This window comes from Astyanax mexicanus, unplaced genomic scaffold (genome assembly GCF_023375975.1).
Source record: "Astyanax mexicanus isolate ESR-SI-001 unplaced genomic scaffold, AstMex3_surface scaffold_45, whole genome shotgun sequence".
In the NCBI taxonomy this organism is placed as follows: domain Eukaryota; kingdom Metazoa; phylum Chordata; class Actinopteri; order Characiformes; family Acestrorhamphidae; genus Astyanax; species Astyanax mexicanus.
This window is the reverse complement of record NW_026040055.1, coordinates 680,128-699,441: the sequence shown is the minus strand read 5'-3', so window position 1 is coordinate 699,441 and position 19,314 is coordinate 680,128. Positions and strand designations below refer to the sequence as shown.

At 40.8% G+C, this 19,314-nt stretch overlaps 1 protein-coding gene across 1 annotated transcript in view; it reads right to left on the bottom strand.

Moving 5' to 3' along the window:
* LOC125780516 (DNA topoisomerase 2-alpha-like) overlaps nucleotides 1-5,053 on the bottom strand; it is a 65,390-nt gene extending 60,337 nt beyond the window's left edge. The window contains exons 1-3 of the mRNA XM_049473734.1: nucleotides 4,826-5,053; nucleotides 4,684-4,734; nucleotides 841-957 (exon numbers count right to left, since the gene is read on the bottom strand). Of these exons, the coding sequence (XP_049329691.1) occupies nucleotides 841-957; nucleotides 4,684-4,710 (144 nt within the window). The 5' untranslated portion in view covers nucleotides 4,711-4,734; nucleotides 4,826-5,053. The remainder of the gene's footprint in view (nucleotides 1-840; nucleotides 958-4,683; nucleotides 4,735-4,825) is intronic.
* Nucleotides 5,054-19,314: the final 14,261 nt, after the last annotated feature.

Sequence of the window (19,314 nt, the reverse complement as noted above, 5' to 3'; positions counted from 1 at the left end):
AACTCATATCATATAGATGTATTAAACACAGAGTGATCTATTATAAGCGTTTATTTATTTTATTGTTGATAATTATGGCCAAAATTCAGAAACTCAGAAAATTAGATTATTATATGAAGACCAGTTGGTAAATTTAGCAGTGTGGGTAATTTGCTAAGTCCTGCTGGAAAATGAAATCTGCATCTGTTTAAAGTTGTCAGCAGAGAGAAGCATGAAGTGCTGTAAGATTTTGTGGGAAAACAAAACTGCACTGACTTTAGACTTGATAATAAAACACAGTGGATCAACACCAGCAGATGACATGTCTCTCCAAACCATCACTGATTGGTGGAAACTTCACACTAGACCTCGAGCAGTTTGGACTGTGTGTCTCTCCACTCTTCCTCCAGACTCTGATCTCTTAATTTACAAATGAAATGTAAAATTTACTGATGATCAGTGATGGTTTGGAGAGTCATGTATGTCATCTGCTGGTGTTGATCCACTGTGTTTTATTATCAAGTCTAAAGTCAGTGCAGTTTTGTTTTTCCACAAAATTTAACAGCACTTCATATCTTACAGCTTCCCTCTGCTGACGACTTTTATGGAGATGTGGATTTTATTTTCCAGCAGAACTTGGCACACTGACCACACTGCAGAAAGTACCAATTGGTCTTATTATATAATATTCTAATTTTCTGATACACTGATTTTTGGGTTTTCATTGGCTGTAAATCATAATCAACAATAAAATAAATAAACATCTATATAATGAGTTTCACATTTTGAACTGAATTACTGAACTAAAGTAACTTTTTAATTTTTCAGTGCAGTGCAGGAGCGTCCGCTCTGGGGACCTACCTGTGTGAGCGGCTCCACAGAGCCGACGTAGTTGTGGGGTCTGAGCAGAATGTCCTCCAGCTGAGCCTTCTGATCATGTTCCTGAAGGGAGCTCAGGGCTGTGTTCTCATCGTGGGACTAAGAAATAAGAGGAAAAGAGGAAAGTGCAGAACATCACATACTACACAGGTAGAGAGCAGATTTCTGCTGCTGATTTAAACACAAGCCTGGAGTTGGTTTGATATTCGCAGCTCCCGCTTCACTGAAGCACCGTGAACTAAAGGGAGCGTTCACAAACACCCGCTGTTCATATTAAACACCCCACAGATCAACACTGAAGGAGATCAGTACAGCTGTTTATTAACAATGTAAATATACAATATATTATTAAATGTAATTTTATATACACGACCTTCCATCACTTATTTTCTCCAGTTTTACTTACAACATGAATTTGCTGTTCTAGTGTAATTCATTCATTTCCTGAGTAAAAAATATCTCAAATAGAGAATTAGCCTCCTACTGTAAAGAAAACCTGGCATTATCCTGCCCGGAGCTAATTGTATACTGTAAAATATTTATTTTAATTACTGAATTTATCATTAATAATTTAATATATAATAAAAAAATATCTTTAATAAAATTATATTTTAAAAGCCATTGCGCTCAAAAAATATGAGGCAGATGATCCAGTGTGATTTTAAAGGACCAAATACACATGATATGAAGAGTACTATTCTTCTAATTTAAGAAAAACCTGAAATCAGCCTGGCCCGAGCTGATTTTAGACTGTAAAATGAATTAGAAACATGGCATACCGATCCATAATGCACAAAAAAATTAATATAAATCTGATATTCGAAGGACTTTTTTTTCAGACCAAATACACATGAGATGAAGAGTTTTAGTATTCTCAAAATCACTGGAATCACTGGCCTTATTTTCATTATTTCTGTGCAAAATGGCTCTCTATGCCATGTTGTCAATTCATTTTAAAGTCTAAAATTAGCTTGGGCCAGGATAATTCTAGGTTTTTCTTAAATTCGGAGACTAAAACTCATCAGATCATGTGTATTTGTTCTGGCCCAGGATAAAAAAAGTCCTTAAAAATCACACTGGAACAGTGGCTATTTTTGTGCACAATGTCTCGTTATGCCATGTTGCCAGTTCATTTTAAAGTATAAAATCAGCTCGGGCCAGGCTAATTCCATGTTTTCCTTAAAGTAGAAGACTAGAACTCTTCATCTCATGTGTATTTGGTCTGAAAAAGTATTTGTGATGAAAAAGTTCTTCAAAATTGTACTGAAACAGTGGCTTTTTTGTGCAAAGTGACTCGTGTACCATGTTGCCAGTTAATTTTACTTTAGGTAGGAAACGAGAACTCTACAGATCATGTGTATTTGGTCTGGTGCAAGAGGAAATATCCTTCAAAGTCACATTGAAATATCAGCTTTATATTCATTATATTTGTGCAAAATGGCTCGTGTGCCATGTTTCTAATTCATTTTACAGTCTAAAATCAGCTCGGGCCAGGCTAATTTCAGGTTTTTCTTAAATCAGAAGAATAGTACTCTTCATATCATGTGTGTTTGGTCTGGTGCAAGATGAAAAAAAAATCCTTTAAAATCACACCGGATCATTTGCCTCATATTTTTTGAGCGCAATGGCTTTTAAAATATAATTTTATTAAAGATATTTTTAAATTATATATTAAATTATTAATGATAAATTCAGTAATTAAAATAAATATTTTACAGTATACAATTAGCTCCGGGCAGGATAATGCCAGGTTTTCTTTACAGTAGGAGGCTAATTCTCTATTTGAGATATTTTTTACTCAGGAAATGAATGAATTACACTAGAAAAGCAAATTCATGTTGTAAGTAAAACTGGAGAAAATAAGTGATGGAAGGTTGTGTATATAAAATTACATTTAATAACATATTGTATATGTGTATATTTTTAATAAACAGTGGGGTTTTAATTTAATTAACTGCACGTTTGTGGAGTTCTGTGTTCCACAATGCCCTCGATTTTAAACTAGGAAGCGTTCAGTTCAGAGGTTCCATTGTTCGGAGCTCCGTGTTCCAGTTCCAATGTAAATTTAACGCACCTTCTCAAGTCCGGGGTTCTAAGGAGCTGGTAACTGCCTGTAGACTACAGACACAGTGGCTGGACTGGACACAGTGCGGCGGCCGGATTTATTTGAATAAATTGATTTTATGTATGATGTTATTACGATGTTATTTTAGTAAGCAGTCGCTGTTAACTGAAATTAAAAGATGTAAAATGTTAACGTTGTCTTCCTGGTCTTGCCTAGGCTGTAGCAATGAAGAAACAAAAAACAATAACATATAACAATAACAATATTCTAAAGTTTATTGCAGCATATATATATATATATATATATATATATATATTACAGCTTGGTCCCCCCAGTTCAAAATTTCCATCTGCGCCCCTGCTCTAGAGTAAGACTTTATCTCAGGTAGCGCCGGTGTTGTGCCGAATTCAGCACCCATGACAGAAAGAACACCCCTCTCAGCAGCGCGCGCACATCGTCTTCTTGATAAAAGCGCCTTAACTTTACGTAGAAACACGTTCAGAGGGGGGGGGGGGGTCTTTTCAGTCTGTTAGCCTAGCTAGCATTTAGCCGAAAGCTTCATCCCAGTGTTGAGAATAACAGCTACAGACTCGAGTAAACCACAGCTTTAATCACCATATCATATCAAATTAGAGGAGTTAATAATCTAACCAGCACAAACACATCAACCTGTTATTAATAAACAGGGATTAATTCAGCTCTGAAACAGTTAGCATCTCCACTAACACCCGAAGTCTGTTAGCCTAGCTAGCATTTAGCTGAAAGCTGCATCCCGGTGTTGTGAGAATAACAGCTAAAGACCCTAAACTACAGCTTTAATCACCATATCATATCAAATTAGAGAAGATATTACTCTAACAAGCACAAACACATCAATCTGTTATTAACAAACAGGGATTAAATCATATATATATATATATATATATATATATATATATATATATATATATATATATATATACATACTTTTATTAATGTGTAAATAGAATTTTTATAAATGCATGGTCAAATATCTACATTCTCTTCTATATTTGCATGTTATTTTAAGTGTTTTATTCAGGACCGCAACATGTTATTGTCACAGAGCAACATATTACTGTAAAAATGTCAGTTGTTTTAGAGTGTAGTGAATCTAGATAAGTAGCCTAGAAACTCCTGGAAATAACCTCTGCACGTGTGTCTCCTATTAACTCTGTTTCATTTCAGGCTACATTTACATTTTACATTTACCTTACTTCAGATGTCCAAAGCTAGAGATACATAGAGCTTAATCGTGTTTAGGACCCTAGGAAGCTTTTTTTTTTGTTTAGGAACTCTTTAAAAAGATGTGTCTTCAGTCGACGTTTGAGGCTAATAAATGTACATTAAACTATATAAAATTGGTCTTTGGTTGTAAGAAACATGCACATGTACATTTACAGCATATGTTAGTTACTTAATCTGTTAATTAACAGGTAATACACGGGGGTGATCCAGGTCCTAAAAAGTTCAAATCCATCCATCCCTGGATTCACTTTTTAACTAATTTACCTGGGCGGCTGGGCCCAGAACCAAATCCCTGAGCGGATTTTAACTTTCAGGACCTGGATTATCTTCGCTGTTAATCAGTTCATTAACTACACAGTAACTACAGGAGCTGTTGTGACTGAATAAAACGAGATTAATAAAGATGAAAATTCTAAAGTGAAGAGTTAAAGCTAGTTGTTTAAAAATGCAGAAAAACTCTAAACTTAGACAGAGAAATAAAGATGATCCATTACCTTCAGCCCTGCGCCGGTTTCAGCCATGTTTCCCAATTCAGCCTCTGTTTCCTTTATTAAAACACAAACAAATCCACCTTTACTAGCGAAAATTAAGATAAACTTCCGACCTCAGAGCACACCTCTCAAACACCTCCTTTACCTGCAGACAATCGACCGACCGACCGACCGACCAACCGCCGAATAACTGTTACTCCCGCCACAGGTTTACGTTAAAAAAAACGTTCACCGAAACTGCTTACGAATTCTGAACGGTCCGTCCACTGATTGACACCAAGATCGTCCAATTGGATATAAGACCCACTGTGAGCTGCAATAGACCAATCAGAGCCCGAGAGATCCCCTCGCGGATCCGCCCACTGGAGAAGTGGTCTGAACAGCCCCAACCAACCGACCGCGGTACGCGCGGTATTATTGGTCTGGAGGCTTTCAAATCAGCGAGAATAGGCCAATCAGCAGTCAGGACTGTTCACATACTGTTTCCAGCTGCCCCCCTGTTGTTCGTGTTAATTAATCCACAGCCTGTTCACGTGCTCTGCTCAAAGCACCAATCAGAACACTCCAGCAATTATCCAGCACTGGGGCCACCTGGACCAGAGTTTAGGAGAACGCAGGAGTGAAAGACCAATCCCATTTCACACCTGACTTTTTTTTTAAAGAGAAACTTTATTGATAACATATATTCATCACATACATAGCAAAAAGGTAATATTTCAATACATTATAATAAATTAATTATTTACATAAATCATACAATCATTTATATAAAAAAAAAGTCAGCGCTGAGAAAATACTAAATACAAAGTATACTTACTTTCTAAAATTGTAAAAAGTCCCATGCGTTACCTTTATTATTTTGATAGCCCAATGTCCTTCTCATTTTTAATTATGTAATAATCTGTCTAAAAACACAATCACTGGATACAAATTGTTGGTCAGTTGTGAATTTTTCGATACAGATGACCAACCATGTGATGTGTTTTTCCGATGTTGAGAGTTTGTTATGAAAGATAACATAGGCTACAGATTTAAAATTAATAGAGATGGATAACACTCCAAAAGGAAGTGTTCTCCTGCTTCATCCTCTTCACATTGAGGCATTGGGCATTTTACTGTTTTAACAAAAGATCTCCACCATACAAACCGACATTACTGGCAGCCTTCTCACTGAGATTATGTCTCTTAATTTTTCTGAGACTTTTTACTAAAAATATTCTTAATAACTATATCACTATTATCAATATTTAAATCTTGATATACAATTTTATTACTATATTTATTACTATACTATAATCTTTTTATATATTTTTTTACTTGTGGCCAGTTAATATTTAAAGATTTATGTTTATTTATGACATCAGAATACAGTATTTTAAAATATGGGAAAGCTAATTGGAAAGCCTTTTTTTTCTTTCCAATTAGAGATATTACCCACCCATTCAGCTTACCTGTGTATGCCACTTTCGATTATTTTACATGCAGCAATGTTAGTTTTAAAACCCATGTCTATCGCGCCTAGGCCACCAAGATCCCTTTTAGTACATCTCTTATCTGCTCCAGACAAAGTTACAGCAACTTTTATTTTTTTTTAACCCAAAATATAAACAAAAATATAAATTTTATATAAGACTTTAATCAGAAATATTTTGTTTTTATAGCTTACATTAAAAATAACTAACTTACTTCTTCTTTTATTATTTCTGCTTCTACATTTTAATCTTGGGTTTTCATTTTTTATTTTCTCTTAAAGCTAATATAGACTTATAGCTAAAACATACAACGCTGCACTAAACGGGCATCCCTGTTTAACTCCTCTCAAAATTGAAAAAAGAGTCACTTCGTTGGCCATTAACATTAACTCTCACATTAGATTTCATATACATACATTTAATCATTTCAATACAATTAGCATGAAAACCAAACATTTTTAATACTTCAAAAATATACTTTTGTAACACATAGTCAAAAGCTTTCTTTTGATCTAATGCAATAATATAAAATGATTTTCTTTCTTACTATACACAGCTTCACATAATAAACAAATTATCCTACATAAACCTTCCTTTGACTGCACACATCTGTTCTTTAATTATAATATCATATAAAACCCCCTCGAGTCTGTTCATAATTATATTAGTGAAGATTTTATAATCTATTTTCATTAAGTGTCTGTAGTTATTTATATCATCTCTATTTCACTTTTTATACAGTAAAGTTAAAATTCCCTCATAAAATGAGTTGTGCATACAGTATTTCTGTAAACCTTCATTACACACTCGTGCTAATAGAGAAGATAAGTCGTGAACATAAGGTAATTCCATCAGGACCAGGAGATTTTCCTAAATTAAGCTGTTTAATTGCTTTAGAGACTCTTTTACCTCTGCATCAATAGAACCAATATTATAGGAAGATTTACATTTTAAAAATTATTTTATCATATTATCTTCAATAATTAGATCTTTATTTCTTCACAGTGTTCTAACTGTATTTTAACACAATGGTTTGTTATTATAGTGTCACCAGATATAATATTGATTATATTTTGAATATAATAATAATAATAATAATAATAATAATAATAATAATAATAATAATAATAATAATAATGTTTTTTGAGGGTCTATTTTTTTCGTGTTCTAATCCTGCTAATATTTGAATATTAATTGTATTTTATTTATTCATATTTTCAATTAAATTTTGAGTTTCAAACAGGGATTTATTATCATCTTCATTTTTATTTTATATAGTTTTTAAATGAATTAATTCTTTTAATTAAACAGTTATATTATTCATTTTGTTCTTTATTCCTCTGTTTAGCGTGTTCATGCTGCGGGGTAGGTTTGTCCTGATTTTTGTTTAGGGGGTTTAGGGGAAGGGATAGGGGTTTATTCTCCCTTCAAACTGAGATTTTTTGTTTAAACCGAGGGGGTGAGAGAATCACTGGTAAGATGGAAAAATAAGCAACCAAAGAAACCCACACATTTCAGTATTTTCCTTGTTAAAAGTGATGATTGGCTCTATATTACCATATTTTAATGTGTAGTTTCAATGTTTTATCGCCAAATTCTTCATAACAAGCATAAAAAAGGTTGCTAGTAGTTTCAGTAGCTAGGTAGCTAACTTTCCCGTTCCACCTTAAATGGTGCAACAGATGACAGGGGACAGCAGCATTTCCATGGAACGGAAAAATAAAATAAAATAAAAGCTAATCAAAATTAATTTAAGCTCAACATCACAGTAGAATTAAGGAATGGACAATAATAATTAATTTCTACAACACCCACCTGCTTTCTGAATTCTTCCCTTTCTAACTCTGTTCTAAATGGGATTGGACATAAGTTTATAATGGTTCAAGGCTTCATAACGTACATAATCATTTGTTTATGGTGTGTCTGTAACCCACCCTAAAAATAGTTATTTTTATTTTATTTTAATGTGAAATGTTCAGGACTTTTCTTGTATTTTAGACACTTTCGCTCTAACTGTTTGGAATAAGTGAGCTGATGCTCCCTCTATAGTAGTGATGGGATTTTCGTCTCTATTTCGAGACGCGGCTCTTCTGATGAGTAAAAACGCCGCGTAACAAAGTGGACAAACTTTTTTTTTCAGTGTTTCCAGTCACTTAATTGAAAGCTGCGTGTGATTGGTCAGATGTGTGGAGAACACTTGACATGCGGACAGTGGAGACATTAAGGCACCGACTGAGAGGAGTGGGCAAAAACTGTCGGCTCTGTGGCACTTTGCAGAGCACAAGCGCAACGACAGGAGGCGGAGAGACAGCAGATACTGAAGGAATGGGAGCCGGTTCCAATCGTTCACTTCAAAGAACCGGATCTTAGAGCCGGATCGTTCGCGCAGAACACATCACTACTCTATAGGTCAGTGTGCGGTATTTCATTCTGGAGGGAGGACAGTAGTTCGGCTGCTCGTAAACTTACAGCTCTTGTTAAATATTATTCGCTGTTCAATTCTAAAAATAGCCCACTCAGTGTTTCTGAATTGTATTATTTTTCATATTAGGTAAGAAAACTTAAGGGGCCCTTAAAAACCCTGATTTATTAATTTATTTTTTGTGATATTTTTATTATTGAATTGGGTCCAATTAACTATTTATTCATTAATATATCAAAAACTATTGCTAACATAAACGGAGAGAATGAACTTCAGTCCCAGTCCTCTCAACATACGGGACATCCTGGGGGCCCCCTCCTGGAGGCGCAAAATGGTTTGGTCCGCCCGACAGCGACCCGGCTACAGGTGTACAGTCAGTGAGCCCAGTTTTAGAAACTCCTCTTACGTTGATATGTTGGTTCGAGAGAGAGACAGAGAGAGATGGATGGATGGATGCTGGCTGGTGGAATTGCTGCCTAAATGCGAGTTGTTTACGTTAAGTTTAAAGTAAGTTATTATTTTGGTTCAGTGCGTTCACTAGAGTCTATTGTCTACTAACCCAGCAGAGCTGAAAGTGAAACAGTGCTGAGACTTAAATGATCCACCTAGCAATATTTCTATGGAGAGAGATTAGTCTCAAAACTCCTGACAAATGTGTAAATGATAATCCATAAATTACACATACATCACAAATACATTTCACTGTTCACAAATAAATACATTTCAGTCTGTGTCTCACGACCTGCAATTTGTACAAATACTGTTAAACTTATAAATACACATTTCTAGTATTTATATATAAACAGTGTTGGGAAGGTTACTTTTAAAATGTAATCCCTTACAGATTACTGATTACATCACTCAAAATGTAATTTATAACGTAATCAGTTACTTACAATTACTTCAAGTGAGTAACATAATCTGATTACTTTGGATTACTTACAATATTATCGTTTTTTAAGCCTGAATGAATGTAGCAACCACATATTGCATATTATCCTTTTATTCTTCTTTCCAGTTAATAAATAGATAAACAAATAAAACAGCCTTTTCAATCACCCTATAAAAATACTTATGAAACCATTTCATCAAACAATTTTATGAAACACTTCTATAAATTGATGATAAAATCATTAAAAACCATTAAAAACCAAACAATGTAACAACAACTGTAAGCTAACTATTTGCAGGTTTGCCACTTTCTGCAGGTGGATTTTTTGCCAGGATTATCTAGGGGTGTAAATCACAAGATTCATTACGATACGATACGATTCTTTTAGTCAGCGATATGATAATGTACGATACGATACGATTCGGTTCAATACGATTTAATGCGATTACAATCTGTTCCTTTTCTAAGAACTCACAAATGCAAACAAAATATAATTTGAATGTTTTATTATTAAATGTCAAATGCAGTGTAATCATAAACAGTAAACAATAATTCACTTCAGCACTTTAATTTCCATTATTTAGGTTCCATTTGAAAACATAAAATGCAGAAGAAATTGTAAAAAAAAAAGCGCCTGTTATATTTAGAGTTTACATTCTCTACATTTCCTGATTCAGTAGGGTCTTGACAAACAAATTACAAAATTTGTAATTTATAGCACAAAGCATTGAAGAGTTACACTGCATTATATTAGGTGTCCACCAGGCGTCTCAAAAGTGTTCAAAACTTCTCCAGAGCGCCCCTAATCTAATAGAAAGTAGACGTAAATCTGTCACTATACAACAAGAGTTTGTAATGTTTGTGTTTGTTTGTGATAAAATAAATTAATGTCTATATAAAGTCTATTTCAGACTAATATTAATATTTTTTTGATGAAATGACAAAATCACACGTATGCGCGCTGTGGGCGCACCTTTGTTTAGCAGAGGGATTTTGGTGACAGCGGTTAGGCATGCCCCACCCCCAGCCATTAGGAGACCAATCAGGGCAAATTACGTACCAGTGTTTTCGTCTGAGGGTGGACTATTGGTTGACAGAGGTGTCAATCACTTTTGTGACCCTGGAGAAAGGCTATGACCTGATTTGATTGGACTGGATGGATCCAGCGCTCACGTTATTGGTTCAAAAGACGATCACTCAAGAAAAATAGTGGTTTGTGGACCAATAAAATCCACAGAATCTAGAAGAGGACATCCTTAGCTTTGTAGTGTAAAAGTGGTGCAGATAGTGTTAAAGTTACTGAGTGAAATGGCAACAGATATATAGTTTATCAGCATCATTACTGTACATTTAATCCACTCCAGTTTAACTCTGTTCTCTGAGTATTCTGCTGTAAACAACTGTATGTATAAAACTATAATATAAGACACATTAGTACTGCAAAAGTAAGAATTACATGCACTAGAACCCCAATAATGCGGGGAACATTTTTCAAGGTGTGATGTTAGTAGAAAAGTTGATATAAAATAATAATATGACAGACTAACTGCTGTGCCATGTAACGTAAGTAATTTATATCAGCAATAAATATTTTAAACATTACACATGTATTTACCCAATTTAGTGAGTGTAATGACACTAGACTTAATAATCCCAATAAACTATACTAACTGGAGTCTGAGGTCCGTGTACATTTTGTCAGTTTGATTCTTGAACTGAATAGAGAGTTGAAGAAACGAAAAAACGCCTCGTTTTTTCGTTTTTTGTTTTTAACACACAAAAACAGAAACGGGAATTGAGTCCGAATATTGTTTTTCTCCTTTTGGTCTACAAAACGAATTTACGGCTCATTATTTTGATTGCGAAATATGGACGGGCTTTAATCGCGCCTCCTACCACATTGGTTAGTCTGAGAGATCACGTGTTCGCAGCCGCTACGTTCCGATAGAATAAAAGTCCCAAATTGTCAGTAATTGTGACCGCAGGAATACTATCAGTGTCTAGATTTGCGTGCAAAGACTTTCTCCAGTCCGACTGAATTAATTCCGATTACAGAATCTGACTAAAGTGTTTGTACACGCTACTTATCTGAGAAAAATATATATTTATATGTAACAGGACTGTATGCTGTAAAAGTAATACAGCCCAAAATTATATTTATATATTATATATATATAAATTATATATTGTGGCGTGGAAGAGGAAGGAGGACTCGTGAGACTCATTGCAAGTACTCAACAGCTCTTTATTAACAGGCTTGCCACTCACTTATAGCCTTTAACAAGGCTAGGAGAGCGAAACCCCACTGCTCACACAGCATAAACAGCCCTAAGGTCACTAAACCAACTAGGAATCTACCGGATAGTAGATTCAGAGTGGTGCCCACCACTCTGCATAACCCCACCTAAAAGGGAGGCCCCACACCTGACATCCACTCACACACAGGCACACAGAGGCGGGCACACAGAGACAGGCACACAGCAGCCACACACACACACACAGACGCCACATAGCCCCCCCTCAAGGGTCAGCCATCCCGGCGACCCCACAAGCCCAACAATAACCCCATGAACAACAAAACATTTTTTTTTTTTTTTTTTTTTTTTACAATCAGTCACACACAAAGTCCTGAAGACGGGCGGGTGGCCTCCTCACCCGCAGCAGCCTGGAGGGGCCGGGCAAAGCGCCACCCGCCAGTGGTTCCACAGAGTTAGAGTTCTGGTCAGGCTCAGGTGCAGGGCCGGCAGGTTCTGCACCGCCGTCCCCAGTGTCCAGCAGTTTCGGCCTATATGGGGCCAGCCTGTCCCGGTGCACAATCATTCTGCGCCTGCCCCACCGGATCCTGTACACCACCTCCCCAAGCCTGGACAGCACCAAGCACGGACCCACCCATGCCGACTGAAGCTTCGGGCACAGTCCCTTGTTACGCTGAGGGTTGTACAGCCAAACCCTCGCCCCCACAGATAAAGGCTCCCCAAAGCAGCGCGTATCATACGCGCGTTTCTGCTTCCGTCCGGCAGCAGACTGGTTCGAGCGCGCGAGCCCGTGCTCTAAATCCAGTGAGGACAGAAGATGCGAAACGAAAGTGGGCGCGTCCGTAGCATGCTCGCCCCCATCAGGAGGCGCCCCGAAAGCCAGAGCCACCGGCGTCCTCAGCTCGCGACCAAACATAAGCAGGGCCGGCGTGAATCCTGTCGTCTCCAGCACGACCTTTGCTCGACACCATGGCCAACTGCGCTGCCAGCGTGCGGTTAAAACGCTCCACCAGCCCGTCACTCTGCGGATGAAGGGGCGTCGTCCTGGTCTTATGTATGCCCAAGATGCGGCAGACCTCCGCCATGACCTCCGACTCGAAGTTCCTCCCCTGGTCGCTATGCAGCTCCTCCGGAACCCCGAATCTGCAGAAGAACTCCCGCACCAGGACATCCGCAGTAGTGACCGCCCCTTGTTCCGGCACCGCGTAGGCCTCCGGCCACTTCGTAAAATAGTCCATCGGCACTAAGACATAGCGGTTCCCAGAGTCCGTCACCGGGAAGGGGCCCAACACATCCACGGCCACCCGCTCCATCGGGCCGCCACACTGATAGGGGTGAAGTGGGGCGCGGGGCGCCTTCGCGGGGCCTTTCTTGGCGGCGCACACGTCACAGCAGTGCACGAAGAGCTCCACATCAGCCCTGCACCCAGGCCAATAGAAGCGTTGTCTCAGGCGCTTCAGGGTTTTGGTAACGCCAAAGTGCCCAGCCCCAGGCGACCCATGGACTCCCCGTAGGACCGAATCCCTAAACGCCCGCGGTATCACCACCTGAAACACGCGCCGGCCATTCGCCGGATCCTCCCAGGTATGACACAGCACGCCATCAGATAAGCTAAAGCTAGCCCAGTTGGAGCGCAGCGCTTTAGCGACCGGACCCAACGGCACCACCTCCTCCCACGACGGCACGACATTCGACTTGAGCGCTTGTACTGCCCACATTAAGTCGCAATCCTCCCGTTGCGCATCTCGGATCTGTTCTACGGACACCTGGGCCACCGCTACACTACCGGCCACATCCGCTGAGACTGCAGCGCAACGAGCAGTCTCCGCGGATTTCTCCTCCGCACGAGCGCAATGCATACAGTCAATGGCCGCACACGGCCGGCGAGACAAAGCGTCCGCGTTACCATGGCTACGGCCCGGTCGGTGCACAACCTCGAAGCTAAACTCCTGGAGTCTAGATATCCAGCGCGCAAGCTGGCCCTCGGGCTTGCGGAAACGCATGAGCCACTGTAGCGAGGCGTGGTCGGTGCACAGCAGAAATGGGACCCCATACACATACGGTCGGAAATGTTTAAGGCTCTCGACCACCGCGAGTAGCTCCCGGCGCGTTACGCAATAGTTACACTCCGCCTTGTCCAGGCGGCGGCTATAGTATGCTATTACGCGCTCTGAGCCATCCTGAACCTGTGACAGGACCGCTCCGAGGCCACGGTCGCTCGCATCCGTATCCACAATGAAACTCTCCGACATATTCGGATACGCTAGAACTGGAGCATTGCATAGACGGCTTTTTAGCTCCTCGAACGCTCGCTCTGCCTCGTCAGACCAACGGAAGGTCACACCCGGTCTAGTTAAATTGTGAAGCTGCGCCGCCACGTCCGCGAACCCCCTGATAAACCGCCTGTAAGACGATGCGAGCCCCACGAAACTACGAACCATTTTCGCGTTACGTGGGACAGGCCAGTCACGGACAGCCTCCGTCTTTTTAGGGTCGGTTTCCACACCAGCACCGCTCACTACATGGCCCAGAAAATTCACGCGCTGCCTCAGCAGGTTACACTTCGCCGGGTTGAGCTTCAGGTTAGCCGCCTGAATCGCGCCGAGCACCACCTCGAGGTGAGAGAGCGCGGAGTCGAAGTCGGTCCCGTGCGCCATGACGTCATCCAGGTAAACAACGCAGCACGAACGCGGGATCCTGCTTAACACGCGCTCCATAAGACGCTCGAAAGTAGCTGGCGAGTTACACAACCCAAACGGGAGCACCGTGAAATGCCATAGAGCCGAGCCGAGCGAGAAAGCGGTTTTCTCCCTATCCCCTTCAGCTAGGGGCACCTGCCGATACCCGCTCCTCAAATCTAACGAGCTGAACCAGGCTGAGCCCGATAGCTGATCTAGCGTATCGTCGATCCTGGGAAGCGGATAAGAGTCGAGCTTCGTGACGGCGTTAAGTCGGCGATAATCAACACAAAAATGCCAGTTCCCGTCCTTCTTTTTTGCAAGGACCACCGGGGCCGACCACAGGCTGCTCGAAGGCTCAATAACGCCCGCACTCGCCATATCACGGACTAACTGCTCAGCCGCTACGCGTTTCGCTAATGCCAGACGGTGCGGTCTCAGCCTGATGGGCTGGGCGTCACCTGTGTTTATAGAATGAAACGCCAGGCTAGTCCTAGTACACTCACGCTCAGACACAGCGAAGCTAGCGCGAAAACGCTCAATCAGGTCGCGTAAGAGCAGTTGTTGGGGCTCTGATAAGCCCACACAACTGCGCTCCAGCATCTCTTCTATCGGATCGATAATTAACCCCGCATCTAACGGACCCTCGAACATAACGTGCACCGAATCACACGCACCCCCCCCCAACGGCTCACTTACCCCGCACTCGACATGTTCCTCTACGGGGAGTCCAGTCACCAGAACCGAGCCCCGTGCACAATCAATGACGGCTCCAACGCGTGCGAGCAGGTCCTTGCCCAGAATGCACGGATCATTGATGTGCCCAAACCAGAACTCCTGCCGAAAGGGGCCCTTGCCAACATCAATTGTCAGCTCCGTTAATCCCAGGAGAGCGATAGGATCTCCGGTGACTGAAGAGAGCGCGATGCGCCGGCTGTAGTCCACCACAAACTCGCCTGCCACACCCCTCGCGAGCTCAGGCTTTATCAGCGAGACTGACGAGCCCGTGTCCACCAGCGCATCCACCGTCACTCCATTCAGCGTGCACTTCAGAAAATAGCCGCCGGGTCCGACAGCTCCGTGATCAGGTTCCGAGGGTAAGCCTAGAATCCCTGGGGCCACCGTAACCCTCACTTGGTGGTCCCGGCTCCGTTTCCCGGCCGGCCGCACTGCGCTCGCTTGTGGCCACACCCCCCGCAATGCCAGCACTCCAGTTGCGCCTCAGGCCGGCTCCGCCTCCATCTCGGTGGATCATGGGCTCCGGGCGACGCCCCCCATGGTTCCGGATGGCTGGACAGGATGAGTTTGGACCGCTCAGCCACCTCCACCGCGGCCTCCAGGGTCTGTGGGATGTTTGCGCAGCTCGTCTGGCTCTAGGGCGCGCAGGAAATTATCCAGCGCGAGACTTCTCTGAGCCGCTCGCGGAAATGCCGGATAAGCTTGGCGGGTTAGCAGAGCCATCTCAGATGCCAGCACGCCCAAAGTCTCTCCCCGCTGCCGGCGCCGGTCCGCCACTAGCATTTTGGCGGCCGCCTCGGAAGGTTGACGGCTGAAACGGGTTCTCAGCACCCGCGTCAAGTCAGACAGCTCGCAGCGGCACTCCGCGGGGAGCTCGATCAGCACCCTCAGTGCGTCTCCCTGTAGCGCCAGACAGAGGTTGGCCGCCGTCTCAGCATCCGTCCAGCCTGCACGGCCCGCCACGATCTCCAGCTGGGCTTCGAAGGCCGTCCAGTCAGCGCTGCCGCCATAGAATGACAGGCAGGGATGAGCCGTCAAGCTCGCCATCAGCGCGCCGTCCACTCTGGGAGCCGGCGCCAACGACTACACGCCATCCGCTCCGCGAGCCGGCGCTGACGTCATCGCGCCGTCCACTCTGGGAGCCGGCGCCGCCGTCCTCGCGCCATCCGTTCCGCGGGCTCGACCTTCGGACAGCCTGCTGGCGCCGTCCGGTCTGGGTCCACTCCGCTGGTGAGTCTTGCCCCTCGTCCGCTGGTCCGCCGTTATCCTCTTCAGCCGTTCGATTTCCCCTGCCAGCAGCTCCATATCATCCAGCAGGGCCGCTTCTGACACCAAATGTGGCGTGGAAGAGGAAGGAGGACTCGTGAGACTCATTGCAAGTACTCAACAGCTCTTTATTAACAGGCTTGCCACTCACTTATAGCCTTTAACAAGGCTAGGAGAGCGAAACCCCACTGCTCACACAGCATAAACAGCCCTAAGGTCACTAAACCAACTAGGAATCTACCGGATAGTAGATTCAGAGTGGTGCCCACCACTCTGCATAACCCCACCTAAAAGGGAGGCCCCACACCTGACATCCACTCACACACAGGCACACAGAGGCGGGCACACAGAGACAGGCACACAGCAGCCACACACACACACACACAGATGCCACAATATATTTTTCTCTGTACCTGGATATTTTATTTGAATTCATTATATTATTACACTGATACATTTAAATGTAATATGGTCAAACCATTGTTCATCTTCTGTACTACACACTCCTGAACTAGGTACCAGTCCCACCCTGCATGACAAAAACCAAAAAACCTTTGGATGAAATTTATGGTGGAAGTAAGTCTGCTACAAAAACCAGCTCTTTACCTGACAATAAATATATTACATTGAGAAGTTATAGTTTATAATTATAGTTACTGTTTTTTTTCCCTAAACAATTGTTTATCATTTATTATATTATTATTTATTATGTTGCGGCTATATCAATCGGACGATAAAAAAACATGGAATTTAGGTTAAAAAGGTGACACTTGCTATTATTTGCTGTCTGTCCTTAAAGAGAAAAGTGCAGTGTCATTTTCTCATTTGCCTCAATGATGATATCATAAAAGACAGTTTTTAATTTTATAGGGGGTAAATTGAATGGTGTGACAGCACAGCCGGCCCAATGCATACTCAAATTATGCGAATGCTTAGGGGCCCTGCAGCCACCAGGGGGCACGCCAAGAGCACCAAGACACCATGATAAAAAATATGTTTTAAAATAACGTTGAATAATTCAAATGAAAAGGTACGACGGCGTTTTAGGGCCATACAAAAAAAATAAATAAAAACAGTTCACTTCAAGAATCAAGACAATATTACGAGAATAAAGTCGCAATATTATGAGTATAAAGACATAATGTTATGAAAATAAAGACGTATTATTACGAGATAAAGAAATTCACATTAAAATATTCCTAATATTTCCTAGCAGACAGTCTATCTTACAAAGCACCTGCTATAACTTTACACCTAACCATGTAATACTTTTAGTATTAGACACTCAGTCAGCCTCCAAGAAAATGCACCCCATTTTAAACCTGGTTACATAATTAAATAAACACATAATTCTAAAAATATAGCTTAAACAAATTTTATGTATTTTATATGAGGCCTGTGACATGTTTCTTAAGCAGGACACTGTGATTTGACAATATGCAGATCTTCAGTTTAGTTTATCAGATATAGAAACAGCATATGTTATACATGAAATGCAAGTGTGTTGTGTTTCTGTCATTATATACCTGTGAAAGGTGACCAAATGGAAAGCTTAAAGACCTTGGTCCGACCGTATCACTAAAATATGCACAAGAAACAGTATCTGTGAATACACTGTTTATGTACAGTTTGTTTATGAGCTCATCAATCTGCATTATAGTTTTAATTTGTAATGATGTATCAGAAAATAATATGTTTAAATGGTTTAATTTACATTTAATTTGCATTCAAGTGTAATTTATATTAGACATACAAATTAGTTGTATGAACAGGATAACTGTCTTTAGTGTAATTTCTTGATATTAATGTCTACATCTACATCTTACAATTACATTTTTAATTACAATTACACTTCTAAAGCACATTTTTAGTTATTGGAATAAATGATCAAATCGATCCAAATTATATTATAAACTGCCCATTCAAATAAACATCTTAAAACATTCTAATATTATTTTAATAAGTAATAATTTATTAAATTTTAATGTTACAGTGTCACATATTTAAAGCAGCTCTATATGACCTATTCATAAGTGTTACACACTGCATTATATATATTTTTATATTATCTTTATTTCCTATTTTTTTACAGTGTACAGTTGGACCTAAGTCTTATAATTGTATATTTATAAAAATATATAATTCTTTACATTCTATTTTTGTTGAAAATAGGAAATTAATAAACACAATTGTTGAGATAATTGACGTGCATATCAGTATACTTCACATTATATTTGATCTTGATATAGTTTCTAACACACAGTCATCCTGCATCAGTAAAATTCCTTTATTTATAACTGGAATTTACTGTATTTCTGTTCCTTTGGTCACAAAAACCCAACTAAAAGGCAGGAGCAGTAGCGCACGCTTCTCGCGGCAGGGGTGCTGAAGGCTCGGCTATGCCACCATGAGAAAATCTGGACACTGTATTATATATCTGTAACACTACAATAATAATCAGCAGGTTATAGATGTAGATAATAAATAATAGGTGAATGGCGATTAGCCCTGTAACAGATAATGAGCGGAAAATGCCCCTTTCAGTGCTCCGCTCTTAAACAGCAACCCACGCAGTTAGAACCACATTACGATTTTAATCTCGTAATATTACATCTTTATTCTCGAAGTGAACTGTTTTTATTTTTTTATGGCCCTAAAACGCGTCATAAACAAGGACTAATATACCAGTAGCTTTCTGGCAGTGTATATCTCGTTTCGTTCGATTAATAAGTTTTAGGTACTGATTGGAGGGATGTAGGTAAACTTTGGGCAATAAAACTGGCAACCCTGTGCGTTTTGAATCAGTAATTATGTTTATTTTGTTAATTTCAGGTGTTGACATTTATAAAAGATGCCATCTCTGAAGCTTTACTTTCACAGGATCACAAATGTACTTGTTTAAGTATTGTGT